At 36.7% G+C, this 12,040-nt stretch overlaps 1 protein-coding gene across 4 annotated transcripts in view; it reads right to left on the bottom strand.

The window, feature by feature from the left end:
• Positions 1-12,040, bottom strand: part of IFT56 (intraflagellar transport 56) — a 51,116-nt gene that overhangs the window by 16,364 nt on the left and 22,712 nt on the right. For all 4 annotated transcript variants that reach the window (XM_086751636.1, XM_086751642.1, XM_086751640.1 and 1 more), the window contains 4 exons: positions 9,765-9,820; positions 7,912-7,965; positions 7,427-7,490; positions 935-1,023 (listed from right to left, as the gene is read on the bottom strand). In XM_086751636.1, the coding sequence (XP_086607762.1) occupies positions 935-1,023; positions 7,427-7,490; positions 7,912-7,965; positions 9,765-9,820 (263 nt within the window). The remainder of the gene's footprint in view (positions 1-934; positions 1,024-7,426; positions 7,491-7,911; positions 7,966-9,764; positions 9,821-12,040) is intronic.

The raw sequence follows: 12,040 nt of genomic DNA, 5'->3' as shown, positions 1-12,040 counted from the left end.
CCATCAGCTGCTTTTGGCACCCTTACAACCACATGTTTTTCTTTAGATCTCACACTCCTTAGAACATTGTAATTGTGCTTGTCTTGTGTTTCTCCCTAATAATTTCTTTTTAGATTCTCATTCCTCTTCCCACCAAATATAGAGTTCTTACAGTTATAGTTTCAAATCACTGGAACAAGACTGCAATTACTTAACCCTATAATCACACTCCAGCCTTTCTCTTTTTCCTCACATCTGACTTATAACTGGATATCTGTAAGTTATATCTATTTTATCCATTGGATACTGATGATCAAATAATGCTGCATTATGATAACTGCAAACTCTTTCTCTTACTTTGAAAAATGCAGCATTGCCCTTAGGGTACCACTTAAATTACTTCTGCAAAAATAATATTCTTAGCTTACTGCTTTGGTAATACTGCCCTACCTCAGCCCTGTAAAATAGAAGTGTTATTACTTTCAGAGTCCTTCATGTCCTATCTTCCTTAAACAGTCTCATTCATTAAAATATTGTCCCCAATTACTAACCAGTGACAATAATCTCCATCACTTATTTGATAAGTCTTAAGAAAACTTTTAATTTTTTCCCTCTATGCTGCCCACCCCATAAATATCCACCTTTTTTTTCATTGTCTTCTTTTACTTATCTTCCTCATCTACTGTGATGCCTCTAAGAAGCCTGATAATGGTTAAATTGCAAGTGTGATGAGACCACCATGCTGCACAATCCTATCTTATAAACTGCTTCTTTACATTTTGATCCATTTGCTGTATTGACCACTTGTGTCCTACTGTTGTTCCTGGTTTTTGTTGTTACTGTTGTGTTTTTGTATCTTTTTATGTTTACATAGTGTCTCACATGATACAGTCTAATTCCATAAGTGGTGATTACATGCATTAGAGTACTACCAATACTAAATAATAATACTAACCTTGACTGAGTTGAGGTAAATCAGGACATTACCAAACTGTCTAAGAAGAAAGAAGCAGGAGGACATGCACTGTCTCCCTGGAATGGTATCTAAAATTCAAAAGAGAAATGCAGATTTGTAGAATTTAAAAATCACATGGTAGTGGAAATCACTGCCAAGATTGCTGGCAACTATGAAAGCAGCTAACTTCTAAAAATAGTGTAACTTGCCTTTTCAGGCAAAGAACCACACTAGAGGTTAGAAAAACTATTAGATCACCTCTTGTCGGCTTTCTCTACAGCATACAATAACTATTGCAAGACTGTACTCAACAGCAAATTCTACAGAGACAAATTGTTTAAGTAACAGGCCTTTTCCGTGACACAATTTATGTACCATATTTTTACTGTGAATTATTCTTACTGTCAGGAAACAACACTTGATACAACACCCGAGTTTGTTATTCTAACCTCATTCGCCTTTTTTCCTTAAAATTGTGCTTTCTAGTTATCCTGGACAAAGAAGCTCTACATATTTTACTTTTAGTTCCAGTAAGAGTAAACTTGTTACACTGAAAATACTGTTATTAAAAAAATAATATGTGCATATGAAAAATACTGAGTGATAAAATACAACATGAAAATTAATATCCATGCATTTGGCATTACCACATTGCTCACAAATGGTAAAGCCATAAGTAAGTTAAGCATATCAGTTCAAATCAGTGTCAGTAAACTTTGCTGCCATCATACTGTGCTGTCATCTACTCTGAAATTGCAAGCTGTGTTACTGAAAAAAGTATTTCAAAGCTTTTTTAGAGATTCTGAAGTAAGCTTACTAGGACTAATTTTTGTTAGACCCAACCAGCAGAGATTGGTCAGAGATGGATGAACTCAGGTAACAGCTGGGAAGGCATAAATGCAAGTGATGTCAAATCACTACTATTTCACTACATCAAAAGATCATCAGAGAGCATTCTGCTCTGTGCAATTTGGTAAGGTGAGAGAAGGTAAGATCCTAAGGCTACCAACAGCCCTGAAGTAATCTGCTCCTGTAGGTTAGTTACCATCAATCCATCCACAGTAGATACATTTCATGTATCTGAAGACCAATATTTTAACTCCACAGCACAAAATATATAATTCCACTGGAAAATTGTACACTGTCCTTTAAATAAGGTAGAGTAGTAATTATTCCTGGAAAGTACTATATAAGATCTCAAAATACATTTCAAAGGAAAGCAGAATATTCTCATTTTTTATCTTTTAGTACTAGGACATACTGAGCTTGTTTGTCCTGTCATTTCCATATAGAGACAATCCATCCCTATCTATGTCTGAACCACATGATCCAGTTCTCCAATTTAACAAAATTATTTGGTTATTTATGAAGTGTTCACTTGGGAGAAGAAACTGGCCTTATATTTATCTGTCCTTCTTTACACGTAGGCATACTTACAATGACACATATATGCCTTGACGGACAATAACAGAAACACTTTTTCTCAATGTTCCTCTGCTCTTTTTTTTTTTTGTTTAACAAGAATGCAGGTACCTCAAAGGTGGTCCTTTTCTCTCACATTCAATTTTTGAAGTTCATAAACTCACAGCAATTTATTTTAAACAAGAATTTTTAAAATGCAAATAAACATGAAAGGAAGACTTAAAACTGAGAATACGTTTTCAGTATAAATGAATCACAGTAACAAAATACTAGAATCACACTTTTCTTTTCCGATATATAATTGGACACCATCTAAGTTTCAGTATTTATTCTTACGTCCACATTTTGGGAGAAAATTTTGTTATCCCAGAATACCATCCTCCATATACTTTTAGTGAAAGATTTCCTTGAAAAAACAAACAAGTAAAACATCTGTAAATCTCATAAAACTCAGCAATGAATACTACTGGTGATAGGAAAACCAGAATTTTATGGTTCTAATTCATCCCATGTGGCTCATGGAGGAAAAGTTCTCATATTGAAAAATTATTTAGGATGACCTAAGAATACCTGAAAGAAAAGATTGCACGAAGTCCAGAAGAAATGTTTCACTCCTCCCACCCAACACTAGATATGCCTGACTTGGTCCTAAAAGATGACCACTGAAAATGAAAGGGGTGCTTTTCTCCACTATACTTGCAGTGTTTTTAGAGTATTTTGTAGGACTTATGTTAAGCACCAGAAACACTGCATTTAATTGAAATGTTAATGTTCATTTACTTTCACTAATGTTCCTCTTGCCCCATTTCCTCCTTAACTTATATCAGAAATCTGATCTGTTTAATTTTCCAGCCAGCTGAGACCCTGGGAGAAGAGCATGAGAATTAACTATAAAAATCTAGTTATATCCTCCTTTGCAACGCCAGTTCCATTTCATGTCATTTGGATTAAGAATTTTTATTAAACTTAAAAAAACCCAGTAAACCAAGTTGCTGTTCTGAGTGTTATTTATTGCTGCTAGAGGGTGAATATGGCCTCCACACTAAGTGCTTCCTGTTATTTTGGGGTTTTATTTGTTTTGTTTTGGGTGCCCCTAATCCTCAGAGTACATAACTTCCAACATGAGATGAAATGTGTACATGTATTGGAAAGGACTTCCACATTAACTCTGTTTGCTCTATGTTCCTTGAACCTCTAAGTCAGAGATCTAATTAAAAATAGCAAAGGGCTTAACTGATGACTCCAAATCACTTTATAAATACACGACACTGTATTCTTCCTAAACTGTCAGTTGTTCATTTTTCTTAAGGTAGCCTTGGGACTTCTACAGGAAATAAGAGCAAGTTAGAAAGAGGACCTTATTTTGAAAAAAAAATATTATACATCTTCATTTTAACCCATTAATTTTTGATAATCCACATTAAAATCAGGAGCCTTTGTAGGCTCACTTGTGAGCAAGGACACAGCATAGGATTTCCTCACTCTAGCAAGCACAACCTACTTTTGTATTATAAATCTGCAAAGCAGCTAAGTAACTTGATAAAGATCTTAAACAGACAATCTAGTGGCACTAGCTCCTTGCAAGGATTGGCACAGTGAGAAGTGCTGAAGCATGACTTACATGCTTGAATAGCCCTGGCTACTTAGCAAAAGCCCAAGTATACAAACAGCGAGAATTCTGTTCTCCATTCTAAATCCAGCAAAACAAAGGCAGCAGATCAAAAATGACCACAAGTGGCTATTATGCTAAGCTACGTAAAAACATAAAAATGATCATATTGAATTTAAAGTCCATCTGGCTCAGAAGCTTGCTGAATAAGCATATACAGCTATAGAAAGAATATATGCTGATTTCACATATATGTAATGCCACTTCCTTTGAAATTTCTCCCAGCTTCCAACAATCTGTGCTGAGGACTTCCTAATCATCACTGAAAAATTTGTGTTAAACAGCCAATAGACTTTTCTTCTATAATTTTCTTTACACCTTCTGGTTCTTGCAAGATCCTATATCAAATAAGTTGTGTGATGTGAAAAAGTATTTTGTGCTGTTTGTTTTAATTGTCTTGCATGACGATTCATTTCAATGCTCCTTGTTTTTTGTATGGTACAGTAACTAATTCTTCTATATGCCTCTTTTCATTGTTGTATACGATGTTCTGTATCATCATTTTCCAGGCCATGTATCCTTCTCTATTTAATCTCTTCTTGTTCAAAAAGCTATCCCCTTTCTCTGATCATCCTTGCTGTCTTTATTGTACCCTATCTTGTTCTACCATATATATATTTTTAAAATGTAAGAACCAGAACTGCAGACAGTATTCAAAGAAAGGGAACCACATCTGTATACAATGACACAGTAATTATTTTTGTTTCGTTTTCTCTTTTCTCATCAGTTCCCAAGATTCTCTTCAACTTTTCTGACGATTTTGCAAATATAGTTTAAGGCTTTTTTTCTCCCTCTATGTAATACTTTGCATTTATCAAAGCTAAATTTAATTTGCATATTATTACCCAGCCTCATATATTCTTCTACAGCTTTCATCATTGTGGAAGCTTTCATTTTTCCTACTATGGGTAATTTTGTACCATTGGCAAACCTAGTCATGTCATTATTTGTCTCCTATAGCTCATTAATTATGAATACGAGCCCTTTCTTTAAAGAAACAAAAGATTCTTTCAAGTGTTCAAATCAGGTGCATTTTTATCCTTTTCACTGCTACTTCACTGAAAATTTTCTGTTAGAAATGAGAAAGGTTATTATGTAGCTTCCCTTCTTGAAATTAGTACTGCGGAAATTTTTTTGCTAACACATGGATTTTGAATTTGATTATACTCAGATCACTGTAACAGAATTGGATTTTCATCATAAAATTTCAAAACAGGTTCTCTGTAATCTCTGTATTGGTCTAGAGTCACCTGTTCACTTGTGTGTTCTCTAAAAAAGATGAAAACTTAGCATTTAAAAATTAATTCCCTATATCATGTCATGTCATTGCATTTACTAGGTCAATATGGGCAGAATAGCAGTTTCCAACTATTATTTAATTATCTGTCTATATAAAATCTCTAACCTCTTTAATATGCCAGTCACTGTTCCCATCCAGGCTGGCTGGTGAATAATTCAGCCTCAATACGATGAGGCTCCTATCTGACCATGTAATTTAGAACAATTTTATGCTGCTGACTGATAACGAAAAGATATTTACTTTCTTTTGAGAGAAGGTTTCTATAATGTTTAGAACAATTTCTCCACTGGCATAATCTATTTAGTAATACCCAACTGTAAATTAAATAGGAACAATATCCTACATGTTACCTTCTTCCTATTACATAAAAAAAAATAATTTTAGGTTTGTAACTTCCTCTTCTAAAACCAGGTATTCCACTTTATTAATGTTCCACTTAATATTTGTATAAAAACACTTACATATTTGGTTTTCATACATTCGCCCTATCTAAATTGAATTTTGTTTGCCTGCTTATTTCCTATCTACAGTTTGTTGACCTCCACCTGTCCTTCATTTGAAGATACAAAAAATCCCTCACACTATTTGACCTTTAAAGGAGGAGTTAACTTGAACTGTGTGCTCTTCTGTGTGTCAGCTTACTCCTACAAGTTTTTAAAAAGATGACAAAGCAGTTTTTATGTGAAAGTACCCAGAGTGTAAGAAAGATGATTGCAGTACTAATGTTTCCATTTACCTTTAGTTGGAACCAATCCTTCCCATAGGATAATTTTTTTCAATTAACCCACCTTCCTAATTGGACTACATTTCTGTTCCCTCCCTTTTCTTTTCCCCGCAACCATACCTCCAGTCTCAGACTCTTTATCTTGTTTTGCATATGGATTTAAAAATATTTCACAGTAAAATTAAGACTTTCAGCTTCCTAACAATTTCAGTTCTGGTTTTAGGCTGTATGTTCACTACACGTCTTTTTTGGGTACCTTTTCTCAGACTGTCTCTGTATTATTTTTATCCCTGTGTGCTATGGTCACCCATCACTGTCACTGCATGACTGTTACGGGCATTAAGAGGTCCATCACCATTGTATCAATCATGCTGTGACTTTACTGGCATCACAAACCCAGTTAGCTACATGCCCACTGACCGACTCCTCCACTACTCCATATTGCTTCTTTCTCTTATCTGGAATCCCAACTCCAAAGGGATAGCCTCAATGCAAGGAGTGGGCTAGGGAAGGCTTATTCATGGAAACTCTTCCAGCCTTCCAACACGAAGCTCTCTGCTGCATGATCTCAACAGTACAAGGGCTGCAAGGGGAACAGAACGGCTCAACAGTATTTCTGAAAGTTTCATCAGCGTTGCCGTTCTGTCTCTTGAGCTGCTTCTCTTTAGTCATCATGAACACCGGAGACAGCATTCTGTCTCTGAGGACCATAAGCTGTTACACCACAAACACGCATAAGTTACCAACCTAAAGAATAGTCCTGCTGACAATGCCTACAAAGGAAACTTGGAAGCCCCACGTCAGCTGAATTTCTCTGTTGCAACTACTGGCTTTTTTTGATTTGGGATTTTTGGGTTTACTTTGTCAAAGGGAAGGGAAGACAAGGTCTTGTTTTGGTCTAATTATTGAATAAGTAAGAGTAAATATTAAAAAATCCATTGATTTTTTTTGTTAGGTTTTATCAGGGTTTTTTTTTTTTTTTTATTCAACCAAGGAGTTAGTCCCAGAGCCTCCATTTCTCTTTGTAGCCAAATTCCTCTTTACAGTTTTATCACCCGCAGTTCCAGGGCACACTCTGTGCTAGGACTCTACGTACTCAATAAGCTTGATGCCACAGCATCTATCAGTAAAGACCAGCAGTTTGCAGTATAGCCTCTTTTCCACACAAATTCATATAGTTAGGTTTGGAATTTATTGAGCCTTCTAATTTAAACTTGCAAATTTGTTTTAGATTATAAATTAGAACTTATACTATAGCAACAAAATACCTAGCAATAGTCATGCTAACAGTCAGCAGTTAGACAAAGATATGATAGTGTATATATTTGGATATACTAAGAAGGATTACATAATGGAGAAAGAACATTTCAAACATACCACATTCGCTGGCTGATTCACCCACCAACTGGAAGAATTGCTGAGCAATTTTCAGATGATCTCTCTGGGAGAGGAAAAACAAAATTCCAACATGAGTTCCAGAGTTGACACTACAATACACAGTGAAAACAAGCTCTGAGGAACAGATGGGGAGCAACTAAAAGACAAACCAGGGCTGAAGTAAAAACAGAAAAGGTAAATGGCCACTATATGTGCCTAGATACATAAGATACTGTAGAAAGCAAATAGGTTTTTTGGAAGCAGGACAGAGAAGCCAAATTCAGCTTGATTTATTGTCAGGACTACAACAGAGATTTGGATTTCACTCATTCTGGACTGAGTACTGTATGGAAGAAGATTTGGAGACTCAGAGATCCTGCAATCTAAATGAGAAACGACATCCTCTTTCACTTCATTCCAGTCCCTACAGATCTGTTCACATCCTACTGTCGGAAAAGCTGGAGAACTTCATGGGCTTCACTCACCGAGCCCATTTCTTGTCCAAGTGCTGCATTTACCACTCCTTTGAGGATGTACTCCTGAAAAAAAAGTAAAAAGGATCAGAGAAGACAAGGTGAAGATTCCAGGAGACACGTAAAAGCCTACCTGCATGTTATTTTCTCCCTAAATTCCACTCTGTCCCAACTCAGTTTAATAGGTAGCTGGCTACTATGACAGTGCTTCAGCACAGTAGTACAAAGTTACCCCCTCAAAATCCATTCTACTTGTTAGGTAGTCATTTCTGCTAAGTATGCAAAGGAGTAGTGTGTTTTCTGATGTATTATACTCAAAGATGATGCACTGGAAGGAACACCATAACGCACTATGATGCCCTCTTCATCATATGACCAATAATCAAGTGCAATATTGTTAAATTAGTGCACAGATCCAACTTCAAGTATGCACACTGATTAACCGTAACCACTGCCATCCCTGCTCCAAAATGCATAGCATTTCTCATTAGGGCAAAAATGTCGAGAGGTTTGTGCTCTGTGGTTACGTTACTCTGCTGAAATTAGGAATAGGAGTAGAGTACCCTGCAATCTCTACTATGAGATATAACTACAGTTTAATTCTTCTCTGAGCAAGATTTTCTCAGCATGTAACAGATTAATTTGTCTTACTCAAATCTTACAATTAAGAGTTACAGCTATAAACTTGTTGAAGTAGGTACTCCTGATAAACCTGGACAGCCCTGTCACAGACATAAACACGGAAGAAAAGAAAGAGACATGTACACAGATCAACAATGGAGTGCAAGAAAATAATCCAAGGGTACTAGCCAGTATGCTAAGTAATCATTTTAGCACATCAGCTCTCTTAGAGGTGCCAAATTATTATCCTACAGACATCATGACAAACACAAAATTTGAGAAGAACTGAAGGAGGACATACAAGTAGTTTTGCAAGTCTTAGCGGGGAGTTCCTTCCAAGTGTGAGTGAGAAAATGGAAAAAAAGCATAAAGATACTAATTTCAAAATGTGACCAGGAATTATAGAATGTTATTTATATTAGACACGTATATGGTGAAAATGGAGGCTAAAGGACCAATAGCTGCAGAAAACTGTTCAAGTAGGTCTTGCTGTACTGAAAAATGCAAGAAGTGAAAAGCAACAGCAGAAGACACTCCTCAGCAGAGAATCACCAGATTCGTTTTCTTGAGGTTTTCCTTTTCCCTCTCTCCATCTAATCCTCACACAGACTCATGAAAGGTTCCTTTCATGCCCAGCTAATGTGACCTTTGGAAAATAAACTGCAAAGAGGAATAAATCAGAGACTAAACATGTTGGAACAGCCACAAAAGAAAATTACAGTAGCAGCCAAGGGACACTGCAGTTTTCACTCACTGCAGCCAAAGTGAGATGGAATTAGAAAAGACCTATTATTTAAACTGTTTAATCTAATCTAGCTCATTTTTATTGAAATGGTTTCAGGACAAACGACATGAGCATCTGAGCTAGTAGATTTGAGGGATGGTAACCCTCAGTAACCCTGGTAATCACCGGGGCAGAAGTGACAAGTAGCTGTAGTTGGAAGAGATCTTTTATCTGTGCACTAATGGTCAGCTCACTAGAATCAAGTCTGCACATGGCAAAACTGTATTCTTATTGACCCCAGGTGGTATGGCAATACACATGCTACGTACTCATATATGCTCCTATATAATACTTTAAGCATGCCCATTAAATCTATTGTAGATAAAATGATGGAAAACACAAGAATTTTAGAAGTGGGAATGGGGCAAGCTGTCCTTAGAATGCTAGTTTTGTATATGGCAGATTTCATACCAACTTATAACCTCTGTCTTTATGTACCATGACATCAGTTTCCAATTACCTGTGGAGCTGTAGGTTCCAGGTCCTTAATCAGGTTATAAGCCTCCTGCACATCATCTGAAATACCAGACGTTAGAGTGCATGACAACCCATAGCACACCACATTGGAACAAATCACTCATCCTCTACAACATTCCCCAATAGTCACAGACTAAGAAATAAAGCATTTGGACAGGAGAAGAAAGGTAACTATAAATCATTGTGAATTTATATCACAATGGTGGTGGTTTTCTAGAACTCAAATAACAAACATGGGATGAGTAATAGCTTCTTTATTACTACAATTTTCTTAGTAGAGATGACTTGGCCTTCTTGTTCATAATCCAGTGGCTGCTTTTCTCAACAGTACAAGGTCAAGATACTAAATCCATCATCTTCTTATTTTTTCACTTCTCATATTTATTTACCCCTCAAGGAGGATAAGGTAACATGATTCTGAAGGGAAACTTCATCTTTTCCTTATCAACATTTCAAAATCTGTCCAGCAGCTCTTACCTGATCCTAATTCTAATAAGCAAAAAGCATTACTAGTATAAAGGCTTAAATGTAAAGTTTAAATTCAATAAACAACTTGTTTCCCACCCAATAAATAACTAAGCTGAAAAGATCCTAAACTTTACCTAAATCAGAAAAGATGTTGGCACTATGGTCTGCTTAGTAACCTGCCCTAGTGAAGATGTCCTTTTCACTGGCAAAATTTTGTTAATACAGCATTATACCAGCTGCTTGTAAGAACAAATAAAACTTTTTTTTTTGCTAGTACATACCATCCATACACTGGGGGGGCAGTACTCCAGGGTGACTTAAAGTAATATACATTGGAGCTGCCAGGATCCCATCCAATCCCTCTGCTTTCCTACCCATTTCCTGGAGCATTCACATAGTAAGCAGCACAAGCAAGTCATAACTTTTTTTTTTTTAAATAGCAATAGGTTTTTCATTATTTTTGGCTAGCTCAGCTCACCAACAAGGAACAAAAAGAAATGTCAGCAGCCCTTACTTTCATCAGTGTACACCATCAACACAGACCTATGCTCTTTAGGCCTAAGCTCTTCAGGCTCCAACAGAAGCCTTTAGTAAACATCACTGGAGCAGATTACGACTGGATAACTGCTAAAAGTCACTACCTTGAAGAGCTGAAAAAAATGGGATGCATGTTTGTGCTTCAGTCACTCCAGTTCAGAGCACATCTTAACACAAGCCTGCCTTTATTAGAGACCTTGTAAATTTTGGAGAGACAGCTGTAGTAACTAGAAGTAATGACTTCTCACATTTTTAACTGATGCTGCTACACTAGCAAGACTTCAAAATGGAAACACTTAGCCTAACCTAAAGAGGTTTTAATCCTAATTCCCCTTGACCTCCTTTGTCAGTATGCAATCACTTGTATACCACAGTGAAGAACAGAACCTAACGAAAATTACTGCAAGGCTGATGGTAAATGAGTAAACAAGACTGATTTTTAAGTGCTGCAGAAGATGTACTTTGCTTCTGTGTAAGTAAAACTTAATTTGAAACATATATTATTATTAACAATATTATTGGGCAAGAAAATTGGTAATAATACCAATATACCAATACCAATAATACCAATATTACCTATCGTGATATTGGCAACAATAATACTGGACAGAAAGGTGGCTGGGAAGAGCAGGCATAGATTTATCAATGTCAAAGTGTACTGACTAACCCAATGGATGACTGGTTGTACGGATAAGGGGATAGTAGTGGACGCTGTATACCTTGACTTTAGGAAGGTCTTTGATATCATCTCTTATACCTCTGTCACAGCCAAACTTGAGAGACAGGACCGGCTAAGTAAGATGATAAGGGAATGGAAAACTGGCTGGACTACCAAAGGATGGTGATCAGTTGTAAAAAATCCAACTGGTGGCTCATTACTAATTGAATACCCCAGGGACTGATACTATTGAATGCCTTATATTAAAGACTCAGATGACAGCACAGAGAGTACTCTCAGCAAGTTTGCAGATGATGAAAGACTGGGGAGAAAGCTCCCAGCTATTGAGAAGACACTCAGCAAGCTGAAAAAAATGGGCTGAAAGAAATCTTATGAAGTTCGATGGATGCAAAATGCAAGTCCTGCATCTTATTTGGATTGAAACAATCCTAAGCAACAAGACAGGTCGGGGGCTGACTGCCTAAAGGGCAATCTGGGGGTCCTGACAGACAGTGCATCCTTGCAGCAAACTCGGAGGCCAACTGCACAGTGATCATATTAGCAAGAATGTAGCCATCAGGGCAAGGAAAGGGAGT

The sequence above is a fragment of the Chlamydotis macqueenii genome, chromosome 1 (genome assembly GCF_036417535.1).
Source record: "Chlamydotis macqueenii isolate bChlMac1 chromosome 1, bChlMac1.mat, whole genome shotgun sequence".
NCBI classification, from domain to species: domain Eukaryota; kingdom Metazoa; phylum Chordata; class Aves; order Otidiformes; family Otididae; genus Chlamydotis; species Chlamydotis macqueenii.
This window is presented reverse-complemented; position numbering and strand designations above follow the sequence as displayed.